Raw genomic sequence first — 21,625 nt, forward strand, 5'->3', positions numbered from 1 at the left:
ATAAAAGTTTTTCCATAAAATCAACTAGCGAAAATTTTTGATCCGGCGCCAGTAAAAGGATAAACAAAAAAAAAAAAATCTAGCCACTAACAAAGTAAAAAAAAAAAAAAGAGTAATGTTATTCCTCCGGCCAGCCCAAATCCTCGCCGACGAGTTCGTAAAACCGCTGATTGTGTTCATTGAAAAATTTTCTGAGTTTCGAAACAACTAGGGGATTAACACGGGGGTGTTTTCTACCCTTGCTCTCCCTCAAGCATTTATCCGCAGTGTCGTTACGCAGACAGTAAAAACCTTTTGTGTGATTAAAATAAAAATTATGTCTGCCGATTTTTGACTCGAGACCCAGGAACATTTCAATCCGTTTCAGCTGCGGCAATGGGTCCTCAATAAGCTGATCTCCGTTAACCACGAGTATTTGTTCACGTGAAAATACCTCAAGCCATCGGTGCATGTAGTTGTGATAAAGGGAGATGGTTATAGGTCGATAAGACTCGTTTATACTGCCGTCGGGACGCAAGACAAGCTCTTCGAAGGTCCGAGTTGATGTTCCCCGTTGATTATCTTCGTCGACTGTCGTTGATGTTACGACACTTACACTTCCTGGAGCTCCGGAACCCACTCGCGATAATGATGACGTTGATGCCGTCGTTACCGCAGACGATGTCGATGTCGTTAACACTCGCGTACGCAGCTGCGTGTAGTCAGATATCGCTCGAGTCACTGGTTCTCTTACTATCAACAGCAATTTTATACTCGCATTCATCGCTCTTATCCTCTCTGGTACCTATCAATTACAAATTTATAAATTACTACTATTATTTTTAAAATTTATTACAGGAAATTTAAAGCGCCAACTTTTAAAAAATTCAAAATTTCAAACTTTGTTTCTTTTTTTAAATTAAATGTCAGTCTTTAGTTTTTATTCTAAAATATTTTTTTACAAAAAAAAAAAGTTGTAATTACGGTGTAATAGTAAAAAAAATATTTACCTCAGGTGTAACAAAATAACTAGGACTTTTTTCAATAGTAATTTGACCCTTGAGTGAGTAGGGCATTTTTTTTCTATACCACTCGAGACCTTTTTCATAATTATCATCGCGATCGAAGAAGTGAACTTCGCCAGCGGCCTTTTGTATCTGGGGATGAAGAAACAACATCTCGAGTAGTGCACGGGTTCCGCACTTGCGTACGCCGACGATTATTGCTTGCGGCAGGTGACGATTCGTGCGCGAGAAGTGGGCCTTGCTGATGGGTGACAGGGCTAGACTCGGAGACGGCTGCGAAGACAAAGACGAGAACGACGACGAGGGTGGCTGGTGAGGAGGCAACATTGAGTCGAGCTGGTTGCTGGTGATCTCACCCGAGGAATCGAAGACTGATGCTGCGGCGTCCAGGCTGTACACGGCGCTGTCGTAGAGGATGTGGAAGGTTAGGAAGAGCGAGACTAGAGCTACCAGTAGAAAGGCCGCTGCTAACTTTGGCCGTGACACGCCGACCACCAGGATGCAGTCCGACGTGTCGCCCTCGGCCGGCCTCATGGCGGAGCGGGGTATCCACCTGTTTTTTAACATCCAATTGTTTTTTCTTTTTTTAGATTATTTTTCACAAAAAAAAATTAATTATTCATTTAATTTTAATTTCAGATAATTAAGCAGTAGTGATTATTTCTAAAAGATTTTATCTACGACACGAAAATCTATGCACGCACAAGAATAATTATAAATATTTAAAATATAGTTATCAAGGAATTTATTTTAATAATTATTTAATAAAGTTAATCGAGTGGTAGTTTATTTTTTATTTTAATCAATATTATAAACATGTTACTTATATATTTAAGGTAAACTCTACGTAAATGTCAGATTAAAATATAAAAAATTAATATACTTAATTTGAGATGTTAATTAAAATAATTAAGTGAACTTAAACTTTATTTATAAAGATTATATTTTTAATTTTTATTCAAATGAAGCAGAATAATATTTAAGTTCAAAATATAATTAATTTGTGAGGTAGAAAATTTTTATTAATAAAATAGAGAGCAGGTTACTTTTTTAATTTATTAAGTTAAATTATTTTTTAAATTAGTACTCAGAGTAATTGATATACATGCCCTCTAAAAAAATGGCAGCAAATTCACTGATAAATAGAGTCAATTTTTTGACTATTTTCAAAACGGTAAATTATAAAAAAAAAAATATTTTAAAAAATTGCACTTGTAGCCTTTTAAATTCTCTACATGTGCATATTTTTAGTTTTTTTTTTTCTTCAAATTTAACAGCTAAAAAAAATCCCACAATTGTCAGTAATTTGAATTGTCTGATAATTTGAATTTCACTCCAAGCCAGTTAAATAAATAAACAACCACTTGCTCTACATTCACTCCGGATTTACCCTGCGTTCACATGAGTGTAATGTAGACACATTTACCCTGATGCGTTTACTTCTAATTTTTTACCGAGTATTGATTAATAACAAATAATAAATTTTTTAATAACTCCTGACATTAAAATATAAATTTTAATTTCAATAAAAAATTAAAAAAATTTTTCATAATTTTTAAAAATTACAGAAAGCAGTAATTTATGGTAATAAAAGTAGAAATTATATATATTTTGAATAATAAAAAAGTAAAAGCAATTACTTATTTACTTTTTTTTCAGGTAACAATTTCTTAAAGTTATTTTGGACATTAAGACGTTGATTCAAGTTGATTGATGTGAGATTGAGCTAAAAAATGATTTTTATACACAAAGTTACTATCATAAGACGTTACAGTTCGTGACTCTAAGCCATTTCTCAGTGAAAATTGAGGAGCTTACTACAGAAATACATATTCAACATATTCCCCCGGGAATCTACATCGATTTTTTATTCTCTCTTTTCTCCGAGACAAATTTTACCATCAAATGCCCCCTTATATATATTACACATGTATTGTCGTTATTTAGCAATAAACATGCATACTAAATCGCAATAACAGTAAAAAAATATGCAAAAGAAAAATAAAACTTACAAAACATTTATGAGGGACTCAGATGGCCACTCACGACGAGGCCGAGCCTTGCTGGGCATTTGCTCTTCTCTTTTTTCTCACATCCTTCTATGATTCTGTAACAGGACATATATACATTTTTAAGCACTTAGATGCCCATGTATATGCATGAGTATAAATATGGATAATAAAATTTTATTTAATTTATTCAGGGGATTAAATATTAATGGAGATGTTGAACTAAAATATCAACGGAATACGCGGGGATAAATCAATAAATCAGTGTCTCTTAAAATTTAATGGACTTTAATAATTTATCATTGTGCAGGACGGAGTAAAGTTGTAAGACAGATATAATTCTGTGACGAAACTCGATTAAGCTTGTAGTTGTATATATTTATATACATATATATATATAGACTAAAGCCCATTTGTGCTGTGTGATATCTATTCGCGAGTAGTCTGTCAAGGACACCGTGAATAATATACAATTTAAACCGCAAATAGCTTCTGGTTTACATTTTAGTCCATATCTTCATGAAATAACTGTTCATTTCGAATGAAATTGGATTATGTTAACTTTTGTTCCGTAAATAAAATAACTCAGTAAAGGTTAATCTGCTTTTTCAAAATTTATGTACATCTCATATATTTTTTACTCCTCAGCTGATTATTATGGAAAATATTTATCTAAATTAACTCGGACATTGGGAGGTAACAACAAATTGATGTTCATTTTTGAGTTTGCTTCTAGAGCATCGATTTTAAAAAAAATCATCAAAATTACCCAATAGGATTTTTGAAAATTGATATTACGTAATTTTCAAATAAAAATACCCAAGAACCCAATCACCGATTTCTGTTAAAAAATTGGAACTCATTCAAAATGTAAGCAAGCAGATAATAAGATGATATCAAGCAAAAAATAAGATGAGCCGAAGCAAAGAATTAGATTATATAGCCTTGTTCCCGCTAATTTTCAACTATTGACTACCGAGAAAAAGCTTAACTATAGGAAGTAACCCACCCTTTCTTCCTCCCCCTCCTCCTCCCACTCCCACTCAACATATAGGTATGAGCACTTAGAAATGTCAGGGGAATTCGAGTCAATTGATTACGTCTGATACCGTGGCACGTGGTTCCAAAAGTGGCAAAGGCGTAGGATGCTTACACTCTAGCTCCATACGACTACTACTACTACTACTACTACTACTACTACTACTACTACTACTACTTGATAGTATATCCCGATTGGACCTCGACTATATAGCTGTCATAGTACTACCATACACTCGACAATCCACATAAATACTATATAACCAGCTCAGTAGTATGTAGTGTGTAGTATGTAGTGCGGGGTGTACTACATGATAGGTAATATAACAACGCGACTGCGCGTTTTTCCCGTGTCGTGTATTGTGAGTCAAGGTCTCAACCCAAGTACCCAGTAGTCGCGATCGACCTGACCTCGCACCTTTTCACCATCCTATAGTCCGCCATAGTCTATACACAGATCTACATGTACACAATTATTTACCGTCTCCACAATCCCTACTTTACAACTCATACATTTAATTCCATACTCATCTACCACACACTCGCTGCTCAATTATTCTTTACCTCTTTGCCTTTGCTTTACTCAACTTTCTTCGACCTTTTCATTTATATCCCATCCATACCCATACCCATACCTGCATATACATCTACACTTACATTTACACCCCCCCCCCCTTCCTCCCACTTCGTTAACTTCGTCTACTTCTACTTCCACTAGGAACTTCACCGCCATCTCCACCTACACCTAGATCCACTATTTGCTTTACTGTACGTATGACCTACGACCTACGACGTACATAGCAAGTTTAAGTCTACGCTACGACAAAGTACTGTCGGCACTTTGATGTTTCAACGAGTAGAGCTCGATCCTCTTTATACCATATGCCGTATGCCGTACAATTTTATGCACTCCCTTTAATATAGACTTAACTTTTATCTTCACCAGCGCAAAAAGATTTTTTACCAATTAAATGTCTACTTAATTACCCACGCTCTGGTATATTTAATATTTGCTAATATATTTGTCGCACAATGCCTTGAATTATTTATTGTGCGGTGGGTTTTAATTTATCGTAAATGTCAGCGGACATTTTTCACGTCCGACGGAGGGTTGATTTGGGTTGTCTTAATTTGCTGTAAGCTGACGAAACGTTTGCTAGTAATTAAATTTAGGTAATTTCCTGATGGTTATTTCTGATAAATAAATTATTGATGGACAAAATTCATCTATTTCAGGTTTACAGAAGATTAAGCTGCTTGTTTTCGAATGAAAGTTTAGGTATGGACAAATAATTGGTTTTTAGCTTTCAGAGACTGGAATTTATTTGACATTTTTAGTTTCTGACCCGTGGGCAGGTGAGTAAACATTTAATTGCAGTTTTAAATGTCGTAAGATGATTAACGGCGACGTTAAATTTATTTAAAATTTTTAATTACACAGTAAAAAATCGGGAGAGAATTTTACTCCAAGGGAATTAAATAAATACGCAGTCATTTACTCCGAATTTAACCCGCGTAATTTTAAAAAAATTGAGTTTGGTAATTTGTCAGCGGGAAAAAAAAAATCTAAAATGATTAAATTAAAAAATGTAAATTATTAATAAAGTCTCGGTAGTTGTGGGAGTGTAAATGATTTAAAGATTTAGTTTAGCTGATAAAATAAAATAATTAAAAAATGTTGATAAACTTTTAAAAGATAAAAATAAATAGACAAGTTTAAATGAAGTAAGCACGTCGCGACATAACTTGGATCAACTACTTGCTCTGGCATTTAATTCAACTTTTTACTTGTTATTTTTATTTTCGTACCCGGAAAAAAATTTATTGTTCGATAATAATTATTTTTTAGATTGCATCGAAATTAGTGACAACCACGTAACTAAAGAAAATTAATTTTTTAATAATTTTTATAATGATTCTGTATATTTATCAAACTCACTTTTATTTATGTAGTTTTTTCAGTAAGATAAATAAAAACGAATGGTTTTTCTCGACGATAGTCCGGCAATTTGTATAGCACAAAGTAAAATATTCCCCCGAGATCTTTTTGCTTTTGCTCTCGACACTTTCTTGAAAAACTTTTTCTCTTTAATTTTTTATACCTTTTTTTTTAAAACTCAGGTCGACATTTTTGTTTCACTGGATAGATATAGATGTAATGCGATGTAAAAAAACCAAACTCGAGAACTAGAGACAAGGTATAGTACAAAGTCGTCGAGGGTAAAGCGTTGAAGCGTGAAAAACCAAAACTTTTCTATTTGCGCCCTATGTAAATTTATTTTTTCATACTGCAATAGTTTTACACTCGTTATACAGCATTTATTTAGTTATTATTGTATACAAATTTTTTTTTATGTAAACAAGCAAAAAAAACCATACGTGAAAAAAAAAAATCGCGACCTAATTTCGACAAAAAATTTCTACAAAATAACAATAAAAATAATTTACTTTGCCGACCACTTGAACAAAGAAGTGAAGGGAGAGAAAGGGGGAGGAAAAATATTTTTTTAGACAATTAAAAATCTCGAAATTACGGTAACCCTCAATACGAGTCTCAGAGTAATACGAGTGTGTCTATAGTGCAGGAGTAGAACAAAGTCTTGTATGGAACAAGTGGGTACTTAGCTCTTGACGAATCAAGTATGAAGCCAAGGACCTTTAAGGAGTCATTGTGGATGATGCAGATGCGAAAGATTGTGAGGCACACAGACGAAAGAGGATGCACAATTTCACGGGAACCGGGTCAAGGGTGATTAAGAGAGGACCCTCGAGGGAATACCACCAGACAACGGTGGCAGTGAGGTCAATTGGATTCGTTGGCAGCTGTTTGAGCCGCTGAAAAGCCTACATCCCTCACCCTCAACTGTCCTCACTCAGTTGCCCATCCAGTCCTTGCTCTGTGTACCCGAAAACACTTATTCAATTTAACGAATTCACATTGTGCTGCCCCGCTCAGTGCCAAGTCCAAACTTTTCTTTCAATTTTTAACTGTTCCTAATTCAATAACTTTATGAATTATTCAAATTATATATAAATATATTTTTTAGTTTTTTTTTTTTTTTTTTAAATAAGTGACTTAATTTTTCAAGATTAATAATCTAAATAAATAGTATTTTGTAACACAGATATGCGCGATACACCGCGTACACAAAAGAGGAGGCAATATAGGCATAAAAAATAAGAGGTAGTCTCCCTTATCGCGATAAGAGGCTCACGACGGTTGCCCAAGGCGGCTTTTCTGCCTACTCGAGATAATGTGTCATATTTTATCCACAAAATCCTAAGAACCCTCTACTCAACGAATTAGATTTTTTTTCTCTTATACTCTACTCTTGTATAAGGACAATTTAGATTATTGATCAACGCGCCACTAACATTTTTTTATACAAAAAAAAAAATTCAACTTTATTAATGTTCATAATTAATTTCAAAATTCATCTTTTAATTATTTTGATAATTAAATAAATTCAGGGAGGGGTGATAAGAAGCTGACAAGAACTTTTCAATCCCATTTAATTATTTATGCTTCTGTAAGAGGATTCAAATCTAAAAATTGATATCAGATATTTATAAATATAATTAATTCTTAAAATAATTCATTGATTAGACAATTAAATAATAAATTTATTCATTAAATTATTGCAAATCGATTTTGATAAAATTTTCATTGTTAACTAATTTCGTTTAATAATTTACAATTAAATGTAATTGATGACAATAATAAATATTTAATTACTCGAGTGTTTTATCGGGGAAAAAAATAAATAATTTCGAAGCTTAGCTGATTAAGAGCATCAGTTATCAGAGAAACAATTATCGATAAGATAATGGCATGTAATATGTAATAAATAATTTATTGGACATGTAGCAATTAATTATAGGAAAATAGTTTGAGTGGGACAATTAATTTTCCATCCGGACCACGTTGTACGCTCCGCTGATTACACCTTGATTGAAGCTCTGGTAATTGGTTACAGAGCCCGATCCACGTCTCGGGGTTGCTAAACCAGTGCAATGACTCAAAGAGAGACCGGAGACCGGCATGAGAGGGAGAGAGAGAAAAAAAGGGTGATTTTGAGTAAAAGAGACTACGGTATAACGAGATTCACCTTTTTTATTTCTTATTACATTTTTTTATTTTTCCCATCATCCCTTTTATTTCCTTCCTCTTTATTTTTTATTTTATTATTATTACTATATATACTTTTTTTTCTTTTTATTCTTCACTTCTGCTGCTCTGTTCTTTTACCATCGCGTTTCATACGCCACTTTAATTTACACTAAAATCGTATGTTAGTTTACTGGCGGTTAATGCTGATGAAAAAACACATTTGGGTGTGTCTGGACAATCTCGTGTCCAAGGTTTCAGTTTTCGGATTCTTTTTTTTAAACAACCTTGGCCGGTAATTTTTATTTATAATTTTATTAACTTTTACGACTTTATCGAGAACAATCGCTTTGTGGGACATGCAAACATTAAAAAAATCGTTATTGTACCAGTGGTTTTATCGGAATTTTAATAATAAATAAACTTTCGACTTGATAATTGAGAAACTGTTTGACTTATAGATTCGCCTTTCAGAGCTTTCTTGTGCAGAATCTAGTCCTTTATATGACACATTATTTTATAAAGTCATAAAAAATTTTTGGGATGAAAAATTAATTCGTAATAAAAAATTTTTTCTCTGATATAGGCGACTGATATCACTTTAAATCTCTATAACTTTTTAAATATGCAATTTATCGATATATTTTATGAAACATTTTTTGTAGCCTATTAAATTCTCTACAAAATTGTATTAAAAGATTTTTCTGTAAAATCAATATTTTGGGAGTTATGAATGATTTTTTAAAAATTTTAATAACAAAAATGAAATTCCTCAATTTACTGATAACTTAAAATGATTGTAACTTTTTAAATTTTGAAAATATCGAAAAACTTTATGAGACATTTTTTGTAGTCCATAAAAATATCTACAAAAATGTCTAATAACTTTTTTATGTAAAATTAATACTTAAAGAGTTATGATAAATTCTTATGAAATTTTAATAAAAAATAAATTAAAGTTTTTCTTTTCCAGGATTTAATTTTTCACATGGCGTATTTTATAAGACTGTAATTTTTTTTTTGATACCAAAGAGCCGACAATTGATAAAGAAATTTTTTTTTCTACTCATAATACTCGAGAGCATTTTTATTTTATGACAAAAGAAAATTTTTAATGGCCTGTAACAAAGTGTAATTTATAATTTTATATAGATATAGATATATAATAATAATAATATATATATGTATATAAGCCCGTCGTAAGTTCTGAATTTTTAACACGAAATACGTGACTGCACTACTGACGATTTGATATTAAAAATTAAACCAAACGTTCATGTGCCGACGCAGTGACTCAAGAGTATCATAAATAAACTTTAAGAATAAAAATAAACTTTAAATTTTTTCCCGCAATTTTATGCACGACAGTTAAAAAAAGTAACCGACAATAGCCCACAGTCGAAAGTCAAAAAAAAAAAAAAAAAAAAAAAAGAAATCCAAACCGCGCAGGTGAAATAATTTTAATTTAAAATCTATATTTTTAAAATTCAAATTTATGTAAATTGAATATGGAAACTAAGGAAATGTAAATATAACATTTTAAATGTTTTGATACGGACACAATTCTTTTTTTTTTTTTTTTTTTTTTTTTTTTTTTTTTTTTTCATAAATACAAATAACTAAATTCACTGAAATAGTTATTTAATTTAAAATGTTATCATTAAAAAGTACTTTTGCAACTAAATATTATTATATATATATATCTACATTTGTTAAAAAAACATAAAATAAAAATGTATAAAAAACGTGACTGGAAATTGTTGATTTTCATTCGCTGGCAAAATAAATTTAAAAATAAAATGAAATTCGATGATAAGCCACGAGGATGAAGTTGTCAGGTGAAATAATATAAAAAAAAAATCTAAAATGGAATCGAAATGTGTCCGAGTTTTAGAGCGATATAAAACGGAAAGGAAAGAGGAAACGGATCTTCAATCGACATCACGTCTTCTCAACTCTCTAACACCTGCACTTACACAACACACGTGTATTAATATATATATACATACATATACATAGATACATATATATACAGATGCACACCCCGCACACCCACAAGCAATCTCATCTCCTGTTGAGAAAATTAAATGTTAAATATATTTCAAAGTAAATTCCCATAGGTCATTACCCTCTTTATGGAAATAAAAGTGCCAAGACACGGCATTAAATTTATTAAACTTTGTAGTGAACTCAAGACAAAGATTTATCTCCGATATAAAATTTTATAAATTTATTGTTTAATATTATTTTTATCGTGTCGCGAGATCGCGATTGGAAAACGTGCAAGCTTCAAAGCTTCCATTAGGTTGTTGCTGCTGTTACTGCCCGTTACTGTTATTATTATTATTATTATTGTTGTTGTTGTTGTTGGAGGTACTGGGTATGAGTGAACTTTATACGATATTGTGCAACTGCGAGTGTATTTACCCCGTAGGTATTGGTGCTGCAAAACCATACCCTTCAACATCCACCGTCTCTACTCTACTCTATTGCTATTGCCCTCGATATATAAACGCGATAGTTTACAGCGGATGTGCGAGCGGCCTGCATTCGAGCCAGTGCAGCGTGGCCGGGGTAAACTACCCTCCGAGTTCTCTACCAAGAGAGAGAGAGAAAGAGAGAGATCATAAAGAAGAGCAAGGGCTGCTAGAGAGTGAAGAGCTTGAGGTACTCGATCCCGAGGCCAACGAACCAAATGCTTCCATCAAACTTTTTTTACTTCGGATTAATTGACTTCGTTTAAAATTTTTTATCCAAATTGCTGTTATTATTATCACTTAATACACAACATAAATAAATAAACCAGCAAGCGAATCATAACAAATGACCTATAGGAAAATAAAAGCAACAGTAAAGACTTAAAAGTTTTTCCGGTGGTGGTTAAAGAACTTCCAACTGGAACACCGGCATGAGTCACAAAGCGGAACGTGTCGGATCGTCTCGTAAAATATAAAAAAAACTACCACGCGCCAAGACGAGGATTTAGTCTTGAATCCGCTCTATTTTACACTTTTTTTTATTTTTTTCTTTTTGTTGATACCTGCGTCTTAGTGGACGTGGGCTGGCTGGATCCTCATCCTGGCTCATGTAGCTTAGAAAAGAGCCCGTTTAATGGTACTTTCTCAAGTGAGATACTTCTCTCATTTCAACTTGCTCTTTACTTATATTCCATTCCACCCCATCCTTGGACTGGAAAGGATCCGACATCCTTTTCGACGTATCTTCATATTAAAACCTACTACATGTCGACAGCTATCGCCAAATGCACAACGTCAGCGCTATTTGTCAGACCTACAATCTCATCTTTTACCAGCCATTACATTTTATTATTATCATCATTATTATTTTTATTATTATTACTAAAGTTTAGGTTGCCTTGGGTTACAACAAGACATAACATATGGAAAAATAAATCCTGATTCGTGGTATTTAGTTATCAATCTCATTTGATGGTAACATTTCATGGCAACGCAAGATGCGTGTCTTACAATACTTGTACTTAACTTACTACAGCTTCAATATATATGTATATATTTATACATGTTACTGTTAACTAGTTTTACTAGAACATGTACACATGTACACATAAATTTAAACGGCGTCTAGTCTGGAGTATACAACAAGAGCAAGAAGCAGAAGTGGGGGGTTTGAATCTGGTATGGGGTAAAAGTGAGGATACAGTTAAACTCATACCCCAGCAAAGTACGAGTATTTCACTCGAAATGTGCAAACTAAGGAACCGAGTACTCAGGCGAGGGTAATTTCGTCCAGTAATCGATCTCTAACCACTTGAAAAAAATAAAATAAAAAATAACTACCGAACTTTACAACTTGAGTCGAAAAAAAGTTAATTGTGCAAATTAACTCCAACTTTTTTTTTTTTTTTTTTTTTTTTTTTCAATGATTATAATTATATGTAGTAGCAATAATGACAGTAGTAATTATTATTAATTAATAAATATTTACCAGGGACTCCAAGGTCATCACTTCGTCAATTAAAATCCACTTTCACAAATTACTGGATAATGAGGATTTTATCAGACACTTAAACTTTGACGGGACACGCGGGACTCGGGAGCTCGACTGAGTCGGCATACGATTAACTAGATGAGTATATCAAATGTGTAATAATATATTATATATAAGTATATGATGTGATATAAATATTAAGCGGTTCTGCGCTAAAGCGCGACCAGCCGAAGGTGGACGTGCCCCGAGCACCTTGAGCTTGATTAAAGAACTGGCGGGAGCCAAAGTCTCAGCCGACATGAGAGCTTGCTGGAGAGCTGCGCCCGCGCACAACCCGGCTATCTGTTTTAAATTTCCCCAGCTCAAGCCCTCCCCTCGGGTTTTTTTTTTCCCTGATGGAGACTAGCCGAATAATCGGAGCACCCTCATCAACCCTCATGTCATCTCGCTACTATTTTTTTATGCATTTAATTTATTTTTTTTTTGGAGTATCAAGAGCCAGAAGAAGAGCCGGAACAAGAGCTCGAGCTTGAAAAAGAGCTCGAGCAAGAAGAAGCTATTAAAGATTATTCAATGGACTTTGTTGGTTTTTTTTTAATAACTAGATGAGAGATAACTCTCTGGTTGATGACCCTGCTGGTAACCTGGAGTGAAAAATATTCCTGGGACACTTGCCAAGATCAACGTACGGGTAAACAATCTTCTGGGATTAGTTATTGAATTATATTATTTTGCTATTGTGCCAACTAAATTTATATACATGGATGTATATATAGATATACAAATATGCATTATTGTTTTTAATCTGACACTTGTATGACATAAAATTTTGCTCAGCTCGTAATTGCCCGTGACATAAAATATAACAGTTTTTATTATCGAGTCTGAGTGATGTTCAATTGTACGTAATAAAATATAAACTTTTTTAAAATAAAATAAAAAATGTGGATTGTATACATACCGCTGGCTTGGGGTAAAATCGATAAACGCTACTACGCAACTTCACCTCTGACCTTACGTCGACTATTCAAATATTTTATTTCAAATAATTCTACAAATAGATTTGTTAAATAATTTTAGTTTTTAAATCAATTATCAATATTTATTCATTATATTTATTTTTCCCATTTATTTATTTCAGGTATTTTTTGAGGTTCGAATATTGGCGGGAAAAACCTGCGCACGCACTGAAATTTAAATTTTTAATTAGTAATTAAGTATATTAAATTTTTTTAATCTTTAAAAAAAATTACTGCATATTGTTAATTAATTTAAGAAATTAATAATTAATAAAATTCAAATATTGCCGCGCACCGCGCCATCTTTATTATTCAAATTTCAGATATTTAAAATAAGTAATTTTGAATATTTATATTAAATTAACAATAATAATTATTATTGATATTTAATTTTAAATTAATAAAAATAATTGGCTCACAGAATTCAAATATTGCCGCGCAAAAGTCGCGCCATCTATATTATTCAAATTTCTAGACATTTAAAACAAGTAATTTTGAATATTTATATTTAATTATCAATAATAATTATTATTACATAATTTTAAATTAATAAAAAAATCAACTTACAAAATTCAAATATTGGCGGTAAAAAATGGCGCGTGCAGAGGCCAGCACGAATTGTAAACCGAGTGGAGGCACAGCGTAATGGCGGATATTAGCATTAGCTCATATTTGCAACAAGCAAGCAAGCAAGCATTTGTTACGAGTTGCTTTAAAAACCGGTCATGGAGTCCAGTTAACGGCTCATTGTCCAATTAAATAAATAACTACCACTAATTAAAGTAACTAAATAAATAGTGCATAAAAAAAACGTAATAATTAACTTGTGAGTTGGATTATTTTTTATTTGTCTATTAAAATCTAAACTTGTGGCATTGTATTGAAAACAGAAATAAAAATGGGCGCGTATTTGTCGGAGCCGGTAACCACAAAGGAGTCCACTGATGATTCTGGTAAAAATGTGGCATTTGGCGCGAGTTCTATGCAAGGATGGCGAATAAGTCAAGAGGTAATTTTTTATACTACATAATTAACATATTAATTAATTAATTAATTTAAGTTAAAAATAATAGTAAAGTGGATGGAGATCTGGATGCTCTGGGATCAATTGACTAATTTATTTTTTGTTGACGTTTAACAGGACGCTCACAACTGCTGCATTGACTTTGACGAAAACGTGTCGCTGTTTGCTGTCTATGATGGTCATGGTGGTCATGAAGTCGCGAGTTATTGTGCTAAAAAATTACCAGAATTTATCAAAGAAACGGAAGCTTACAAACGTGGTGACATACGACAGGCGTTGATCGACGCGTTCCTGGGTTTTGATGCGACGTTGGCAACTCCGGAGATCATTAAAGTCTTGAAGGAAATATCTAAGAACACTGGGACAGAAAAAACTAAAGAAGAGGCGGAGACTGACGACGAGGACAATGTCAGCAACCTGAAGCAAGAGGCTGAGATGCCATTGGAGCAGGTGATGGCCAAGTACTTGGCTGATACTCAAGCTGGCGCTGACAGGTTTGGCAAGAGGATAATCTCCAGTCCACTTATACGCTGCCGTAGAACGAAAGACCGCGGGGATCCTTCTGCTGGGTGCTCTTCCACGTCCTCAAATGAAGCTGATGTCAGCAGCTCTTGTCAGTCTGATGGATCCAGTGCTGGTGCTGCTGGTAGTGCTGGTGCTGGTCCTAGTCCTAGTCCTGGTGATGAAAGTAAAGTTGAAAGTCCTAAAAGTAGCGAAGCTGAACAAACTCTTGACTCGACGACCAGTACAAGCAACGGGGAAGTCGCCCATAAAAAAGAGTCAGATAAATTAGATAGTAAGGTAAGTGAACCAGTTAAAGCTGATGATAAAATTGGAGAGGCTGTAAAGGATGGGAAAGTGGAGACGGTTAAAGATAACGCTGACATGCCAGATAGCTCTGAGGACTCAGATACTAAAGTCTCTCCCAGTAAAACGGAGCACACTGCCGACAATAAGGAAGTTAATGGCTCGGAATTAAAAGTTAAGACTAAAGACGAAGATGGTAAAAATAATGATAACGTCACTAGCAGCTCGACACTGGAGAATGGAGAGACAAGTCAAGAAGGAATCAGTAGCGTTGGACGTAGATTATTAATAGAACCATTTTTCCGCAGTCTTTTGACTCCGATAACTGACTCGGACGATGACGATGACGATGAGGATGAAAATGACGAGAACTTTGATGGTCCTGAGAGTGCCAGTGACACTGACGAAATTGACGACAGTGACGAAATTGATGAAGACGACGACGAGGATGAGGAGGATGATGAAGATGATATGGACGACGGAGATATTACTGTCAATGAAGAGCCGGGCTCTGACAGCGGTTGCACTGCCGTCGTTGCTATTCTTCAGGGAGACGATCTGTACGTAGCGAATGCTGGAGATTCCAGGTGCGTTCTCTGTCGCGATGGACAAGCGCTCGAGCTCAGTCTTGACCACAAGCCAGAGGATGATCCCGAGATGAAGCGGATTGTCAATGCCGGAGGAAAAGTCACTGCTGATGGCAGAGTCAATGGTGGGCTAAATTTGTCCCGCGCACTAGGCGACCACGCGTACAAGCAAAACACTAAGCTGCCAGCTCAGGATCAGATGATTTCCGCGATGCCTGATGTCAGACACGTTAAAGTTGACCCGCAGAGAGACGATTTTTTGATACTCGCCTGCGACGGGATTTGGAATTTTATGACCAGCGCAGAAGTTGTAAAATTTGTCCAGGAGAGAATTAACACAGAAAATAAAAGCTTGTCTAGCATCTGCGAAGAGGTAATTTTTTTTTTTTTAATTATTATTGATTATTATTATAATTATTGAATAAATATTTAGCCGCCGATAGATATTTAATTAAAGTTTTTAATTGAGAAATTTTTAATTAAAATTTAAATCAACTTGTTATTTCACTAAAACATTTTCATTATTTATTTTACCAGTTGGTAAAACTTTTAATTTAATTTAATTTATTATTGTTTTTTATTGATTTTTTATTTTTATGAAAATGGAAATTATTAATTAACTTTTAATTGTTTCAGTTATTCGATCACTGTTTGGCGCCGGACACCTGCGGGGACGGAACCGGATGCGACAATATGACCGCAGTTATCGTTAAATTCAAATCGTCTAAACCAGCAGATGTAAATTCAGAAAAAATTGAGGATACCAACAACCTGACTGCCAAGAAGAGGCCGCTGTCGCCCGCGGACTCCAACGAACAAACCGAACCAACTGAACCCGCGGACGAATGCAAACGGGCTAAAGTAGAAACTGTTTGAACAAACAAATTCTTTTTAAGTGAAGCTAAACTTTTTTTTCTTATTTTGTTCTTATTTAACCGTACTATCATTTTTTAAATTCAAATCTACGGTTGCGGAGCTTTTGTTTTATTTTTATATAAATTTTACCTAAAAAAAGGTCTAACAATTTATACTCAGTACAATAATTGATTAAACCAATCAATTAATTAATTACTTGACTGCTCCACTTAATTGGTTACGATGTTCTCTAGATTTAACGTTTATTAGAATTAATATGTAAATGTAAATAAATCTAGACAATAGGGTTTATATTTGTAACACGATGAGTTTTCTTATAATTAATTAATAAATTTTTTTTTTCTTTTTTTTAAATAAACTTTATTTTAAAATTTTTTTGTTTTTTTCGTGTGAAAGTTGGCAGAGAATTTAAATGTGCCTTTGAAAAATCTAATAATAATATTAATAATAATAATAAAAATAGTTGATAATTATTGATTTAAATTAATTTAATATTTTTACTGTCTTAATTAAAAAATATTTAATAAAAAAATGTGGTGTGTTGATATTAATTGATAGTTAAATGTTCAATTGTTTCGAGTTGTTCGAGTTCGATTTTTTTCAATGAGTCGTACTGTACTCTCAGTCTTTCTAGTTCCATTGTTTTTTCAATTATCATCGCCTAGAAAAATTTAAAAAAAAAAATGAGTTATTATATTTTATGATTTCGGATGTTTCTGAAGTATGAGCGTGAATGTAGCAGACATTTTTTAATTATTTACTTTACTTATTTATAATTTTAAATTTGTCTGATGTCTGCCACATTCACGCTCATTCCTGATTTTTTTTAACGATTCAATTACGAAAAAAAAAAAACTAAAAAAATGCATTTGTGGGAAATTTAAAAAACTATAGGTGCAATTTTTCAAAATATTTTTGTTTTGTAATTTAATGTTTTTAAAAAATCAAATAATTATTAGTTGACTAACGACAGCATCAGAAATAGGGACCAGTTTTTCAAATCGGGTTTTAATTAATAGTGCTAGTATATCTATATATTAATAATATATTTGCAATAATAATTAAAACCAGGATTTCAAAAAAACCCGGTTTGAAAAACTGGCTGTAAACAATTGATTTAAAAAAATAAACCTGGATCTTTTGTTTTTGTACGTCACGTTGTTTCTCAACGGAACTCAATAAATTTCTGGCGCCAATGGTACGCATTTTTTCTTTCTCAACTTCCGTTGCTAATTTGTCCAGCAGATTTATGAACCGCTCGGAATTTTTTTTGAATTCTGTTATTTCTATTAAATTAAAAAATTTATTTATAAACCTTTCAAGTGTCACTTGTTTAAATTCACACTTACTGCTTACGAAATCGTGACATTCGTCTTTTAATTTGTCACTCTGAGTTGTAATTTCGGGTTCTAAAATACGGATTTTACATAAATCGTCAACAAATAATCCGTATTTCGCTAACGAATCCGCCATTGTTGTTTATATACAAAGATTTAATTAACTACTAACAAGATAAATTTATTCATTTAAATTCTTATCATTTTAAATACTTTTATATAAAAATATACAATATATTTATTAGTAAACTACAGAATTGGGGTTGCTATGTTTTGATATTTTTTTTTATTGATAATTGTAACTTGCGCAGTTGTGTGCTGCGCATTGTTTTGTTTTATCAAAACACCTATTTTATTTTCAGGCGGATGTCTATGACACAGTTTCCCATGATATGTGTAAATAAATTAAATATATATGTATAAATTTATTATCCTTATTCATTTACATAAAATATATTTACAATCTAATTACAAGTAAATCTAAATGAAAAACTTGTCATAATAAATTACCGGATTTAATAAAAAAAAAAAAAAAATATGACATTTTTATGGATATAGAAACTCATTATTATTCGTCGGTTCAAGACTTGGGCTAGAGTTATTAGATGACAGTGTTTCTTTAAGTTTTAAATTTGTTGCCTCTTTGTCTTTATCCTCGTCTTTACCTCTGTCCCCTTTCTTCTTGTCCTTATCTTTATTACCTTTTTTTTTTTTCGTAAAAAGTTTTTGTTAAAAAATTTTTTAAACAATATATATATATTTACTTTAACTTATTTATAATTTTAAATTTGTCTGATGTCTGCTACACATGATCCTGAAGTTGGTAGACAATTTAAAATTTTTAAATTTTATTTTCAATGAATTGACTTAAAAAAAAAAAAAAAAACTAATAATATGCACATGCAGAAAATTTAAAAAACTGTAAGTGAAATTTTTAAAAAAATTTATTTTTTATAATTTATAGTTACTAAAAAAAATTAAAAAATTATTAGACGTTGGCTAACGTTAGTATCATCTGCTACATTCATGCTCCTACGAATGAGTGTGAACATGGCGGATATCAGACAAATTTAAAATTACAAATAAACAAATTAAAAACTTAAAAATAAACCAAATTAAAAAAATGCACATGCTGATTTTCAAATTCTATGAATGTGCATTTTTTCATTTTATTCAATGGACATTTATTTCGCTTATTTAAAAATTGTTTAAATTGACAGCTGTCTGCTACATTCACACTCATGTTTTCCAGCAGGTGGATAAGAAAAAAACTGATCGTTGCTAACTTCAAGTAAATTTTATTAACTTGTGTTATTACACTCATACACCAATTACCCAAGTTACTAAATATAATTAAATTTAAAAAATCCATCAATATGGACATGGATTCAAAAACATGATAATTTTACCAAGTGTACAATTAATTATTTAAATAACGTAAACTAGAGACTTAAAATGGCCAAGTGTCACGTAGACTAGTTTTTATAATCACTAATTATAATTATCACAATAATAATAATAAGAATACATAAATAAATAGGTAGAGCTGGTGATAAATATCAGAGCAAGACTGATAAAGCAACGTGCGCACGTTGCTCGTGGATATTAAATGTTTATTGTGACACCAGATAAAATCGAGGCATCGTCGTCATCATCACCGACGACATCAGAACCTCTGGCCCTGCTGGCAATATCATCAGCCTCAGCCTCTTCACTGACATCACCGTCAACATCATCGACTCTAACCTCTTCACCAGCGGCTCTGATTGTCAGCACCAGCACCACAAGCAACAGCAACGGCGGCGTTATGTCCGGCGATCATCGTCCAGTTATTCGTTACCCCTCTGAGTATGTAAAGTTGAATATCGGAGGGTCGTTGCACTACACGACGATCAGTACACTGAGAAAACATGACACGATGTTACGTGCGATGTTCAGTGGTCGCATGGATGTTCATACTGATTCAGAAGGTATTTTATTTATTTATTATCTGACAAAATCCTGTTGCAGTGACAGATTAAAATTTGAATTTTTGTTAAAATTCAAACACAAATACACGAATTATTCATGTAATTGTTTATTTTTCTTTAGGCTGGATACTAATTGACAGATGTGGCAAACACTTTGGTACAATTTTAAACTTCCTGCGCAATGGATCAGTAGCATTACCAGAAAGTACTAAAGAAATAACAGAGCTACTTGTTGAAGCGAAGTACTACTGCATCAGCGAGTTGGCTGAATCATGTGAACAAGCTCTGCTACGAAAAGAACGCGAAGCCGAACCTATTTGTCGAGTCGCGTTGATAACTTCCCAAAGAGAAGAGCAATTGCTCATCAGCAGCACCACCAAACCAGTTGTTAAATTACTTATCAATAGACACAACAATAAATATTCATATACTAGGTATTTATTTATTTATTAAAGATTTATGGGACTGATATTCAAAGTTGTTTATTTTTTTCAGCACCTCAGATGATAATTTACTAAAAAATATTGAGCTCTTTGATAAAATGTCTCTGAGATTTAATGGAAGAGTTTTATTTATCAAAGATGTGATCGGTTCTATTGAAATTTGCTGCTGGACTTTTTACGGTCATGGTAGAAAAGTTGGAGAAGTTTGTTGTCATTCAATTGTTTACACTACTGATAAAAAACACACTAAGGTAATTTATTTTTTTTTTTTAATTTTCCACCAGTAATTTTAAAATTCGCGGGATCAAGATCCTGATAGCCAGAGTTTCTTGTCAGAAAATTTGTCTCAGTTGTCATCAACTTGACACCTCGACAGTAATTGCTGGCAGTCTTGAATTTTACCAGCAAATTGCTGTCAACTTGATGGTAAACTTGCGTCAAGTCGATGGCTATCGGGTAAAAATTTAAATTAAAATTTTGTTTATTTCAATAGGTGGAGTTTCCAGAAGCTAGAATTTATGAGGAGACATTAAATATATTATTGTATGAGCACCGCAATGGTCCAGACCAAGAACTCATGCAAGCGACATCGTCCCGCGGTGCCGTGGGTGGAGGGCCTCCATGCACGAGCGACGAAGAAGAGGGCGAACGATCTGGATTAGCTCGTCTTCGTACCAACAAACAAAATACCAACTGACCCCCCCTAACAGTACTGACACCTTCACACCCCGCTATCATGAGCCTGGTCCGATCTTTAAAAACTCGCGCTCATATTAAATGAAAAAATAAAAAATAAAAAAAAATAAACGTAAATATAAATATAAATAATAAACTATTTATTCGCACTAATTATCAAGCAGACAAAGTGCCAAACACGTTAACATATTTATTAATAAAACAGTAATTAACTTTTTTTAATGGGACTTATAATTTAAATTCTGTAAAATATGTAGATTTATTTTTATTTATTAATTGTTCGTATTTATATATTTTTTTTTGTTTTTCTTTAATTAAATTTTCAAAGTGCATTAATTTACTTTTTTATTTAAATTAAATACTGCCAATTTTTCGCGACAGGGTAAATTTATAATAACAATAATTAATAATTAATAATTTATGATTATTAATTTAAATAGAATCCGTATTGACGTTAATTAAATATACAGTAAAGATTTAATAGTCGAATTTAATTATAAGATTGTTACAATCACTGGTAATTATTTATATTTATATATATTTAAATATAAATATCAATTGTTTAACTGTTAATTATAATTGCATATTTAATTGCTCATAATAAAATCAATTGATGTCATGTAATTACATGGTATTTTAATAAATACAATTTATTAATAAATAATTACATTTTTTTACTTTAATTATCATTTATTTTAATTACTGATTACTAAAAACTTGAAATTTTGTTTAAAAAAA

General features: G+C 32.5%; 4 protein-coding genes across 4 annotated transcripts; 2 read left to right on the forward strand and 2 right to left on the reverse strand.

Annotated features, from left to right (window-relative positions):
- Positions 1-118: 118 nt before the first annotated feature.
- Positions 119-11,366, reverse strand: LOC103578076 (heparan sulfate glucosamine 3-O-sulfotransferase 5). The gene is made up of 3 exons (XM_053737045.1): positions 11,278-11,366; positions 990-1,557; positions 119-784 (listed from the first exon to the last, which is right to left on the reverse strand). The coding sequence occupies exons 1-3, from the start codon at positions 11,364-11,366 to the stop codon at positions 119-121; spliced, it is 1,323 nt and encodes a 440-aa protein (XP_053593020.1).
- Positions 11,367-13,795: 2,429 nt separating this feature from the next.
- On the forward strand, positions 13,796-16,992 carry LOC103578064 (probable protein phosphatase CG10417). Its single transcript, XM_053742834.1, has 3 exons — positions 13,796-14,156; positions 14,289-15,938; positions 16,202-16,992. Exons 1-3 carry the CDS (start codon positions 14,046-14,048, stop codon positions 16,439-16,441), a joined length of 2,001 nt encoding a protein of 666 aa, XP_053598809.1. The 5' UTR covers positions 13,796-14,045; the 3' UTR covers positions 16,442-16,992.
- On the reverse strand, positions 16,989-18,114 carry LOC103578065 (intraflagellar transport protein 20 homolog). Its single transcript, XM_008559014.3, has 3 exons — positions 17,791-18,114; positions 17,573-17,727; positions 16,989-17,102 (listed from the first exon to the last, which is right to left on the reverse strand). Exons 1-3 carry the CDS (start codon positions 17,912-17,914, stop codon positions 16,989-16,991), a joined length of 393 nt encoding a protein of 130 aa, XP_008557236.1. The 5' UTR covers positions 17,915-18,114.
- A 710-nt stretch (positions 18,115-18,824) lies between these two features.
- Positions 18,825-21,386, forward strand: LOC103578066 (BTB/POZ domain-containing adapter for CUL3-mediated RhoA degradation protein 3). The gene is made up of 4 exons (XM_008559016.3): positions 18,825-19,748; positions 19,870-20,182; positions 20,244-20,442; positions 20,685-21,386. The coding sequence occupies exons 1-4, from the start codon at positions 19,388-19,390 to the stop codon at positions 20,886-20,888; spliced, it is 1,077 nt and encodes a 358-aa protein (XP_008557238.1). The 5' UTR covers positions 18,825-19,387; the 3' UTR covers positions 20,889-21,386.
- Positions 21,387-21,625: the final 239 nt, after the last annotated feature.

The sequence above is a fragment of the Microplitis demolitor genome, chromosome 2, assembly GCF_026212275.2.
Source record: "Microplitis demolitor isolate Queensland-Clemson2020A chromosome 2, iyMicDemo2.1a, whole genome shotgun sequence".
NCBI classification, from domain to species: Eukaryota; Metazoa; Arthropoda; class Insecta; order Hymenoptera; family Braconidae; genus Microplitis; species Microplitis demolitor.

Coding starts and splice junctions, on each gene's coding strand:
- LOC103578076 (XM_053737045.1), bottom strand. CDS start 11,366: ATGTCGGATCCTTTCCAGTCCAAGGATGGGGTGGAATGGAATATAAGT. Junction 1,558..11,277: donor GAAGTATCTCACTTGAGAAA/GTACCATTAAAC, acceptor GTTAAAAAACAG/GTGGATACCCCGCTCCGCCA. Junction 785..989: donor GTTATTTTGTTACACCTGAG/GTAAATATTTTT, acceptor TGTAATTGATAG/GTACCAGAGAGGATAAGAGC.
- LOC103578064 (XM_053742834.1), top strand. CDS start 14,046: ATGGGCGCGTATTTGTCGGAGCCGGTAACCACAAAGGAGTCCACTGAT. Junction 14,157..14,288: donor GATGGCGAATAAGTCAAGAG/GTAATTTTTTAT, acceptor GACGTTTAACAG/GACGCTCACAACTGCTGCAT. Junction 15,939..16,201: donor TGTCTAGCATCTGCGAAGAG/GTAATTTTTTTT, acceptor TAATTGTTTCAG/TTATTCGATCACTGTTTGGC.
- LOC103578065 (XM_008559014.3), bottom strand. CDS start 17,914: ATGGCGGATTCGTTAGCGAAATACGGATTATTTGTTGACGATTTATGT. Junction 17,728..17,790: donor ATGTCACGATTTCGTAAGCA/GTAAGTGTGAAT, acceptor TTAATTTAATAG/AAATAACAGAATTCAAAAAA. Junction 17,103..17,572: donor TACAAAAACAAAAGATCCAG/GTTTATTTTTTT, acceptor AAATTTTTCTAG/GCGATGATAATTGAAAAAAC.
- LOC103578066 (XM_008559016.3), top strand. CDS start 19,388: ATGTTTATTGTGACACCAGATAAAATCGAGGCATCGTCGTCATCATCA. Junction 20,183..20,243: donor AATAAATATTCATATACTAG/GTATTTATTTAT, acceptor TATTTTTTTCAG/CACCTCAGATGATAATTTAC. Junction 20,443..20,684: donor CTGATAAAAAACACACTAAG/GTAATTTATTTT, acceptor TTATTTCAATAG/GTGGAGTTTCCAGAAGCTAG.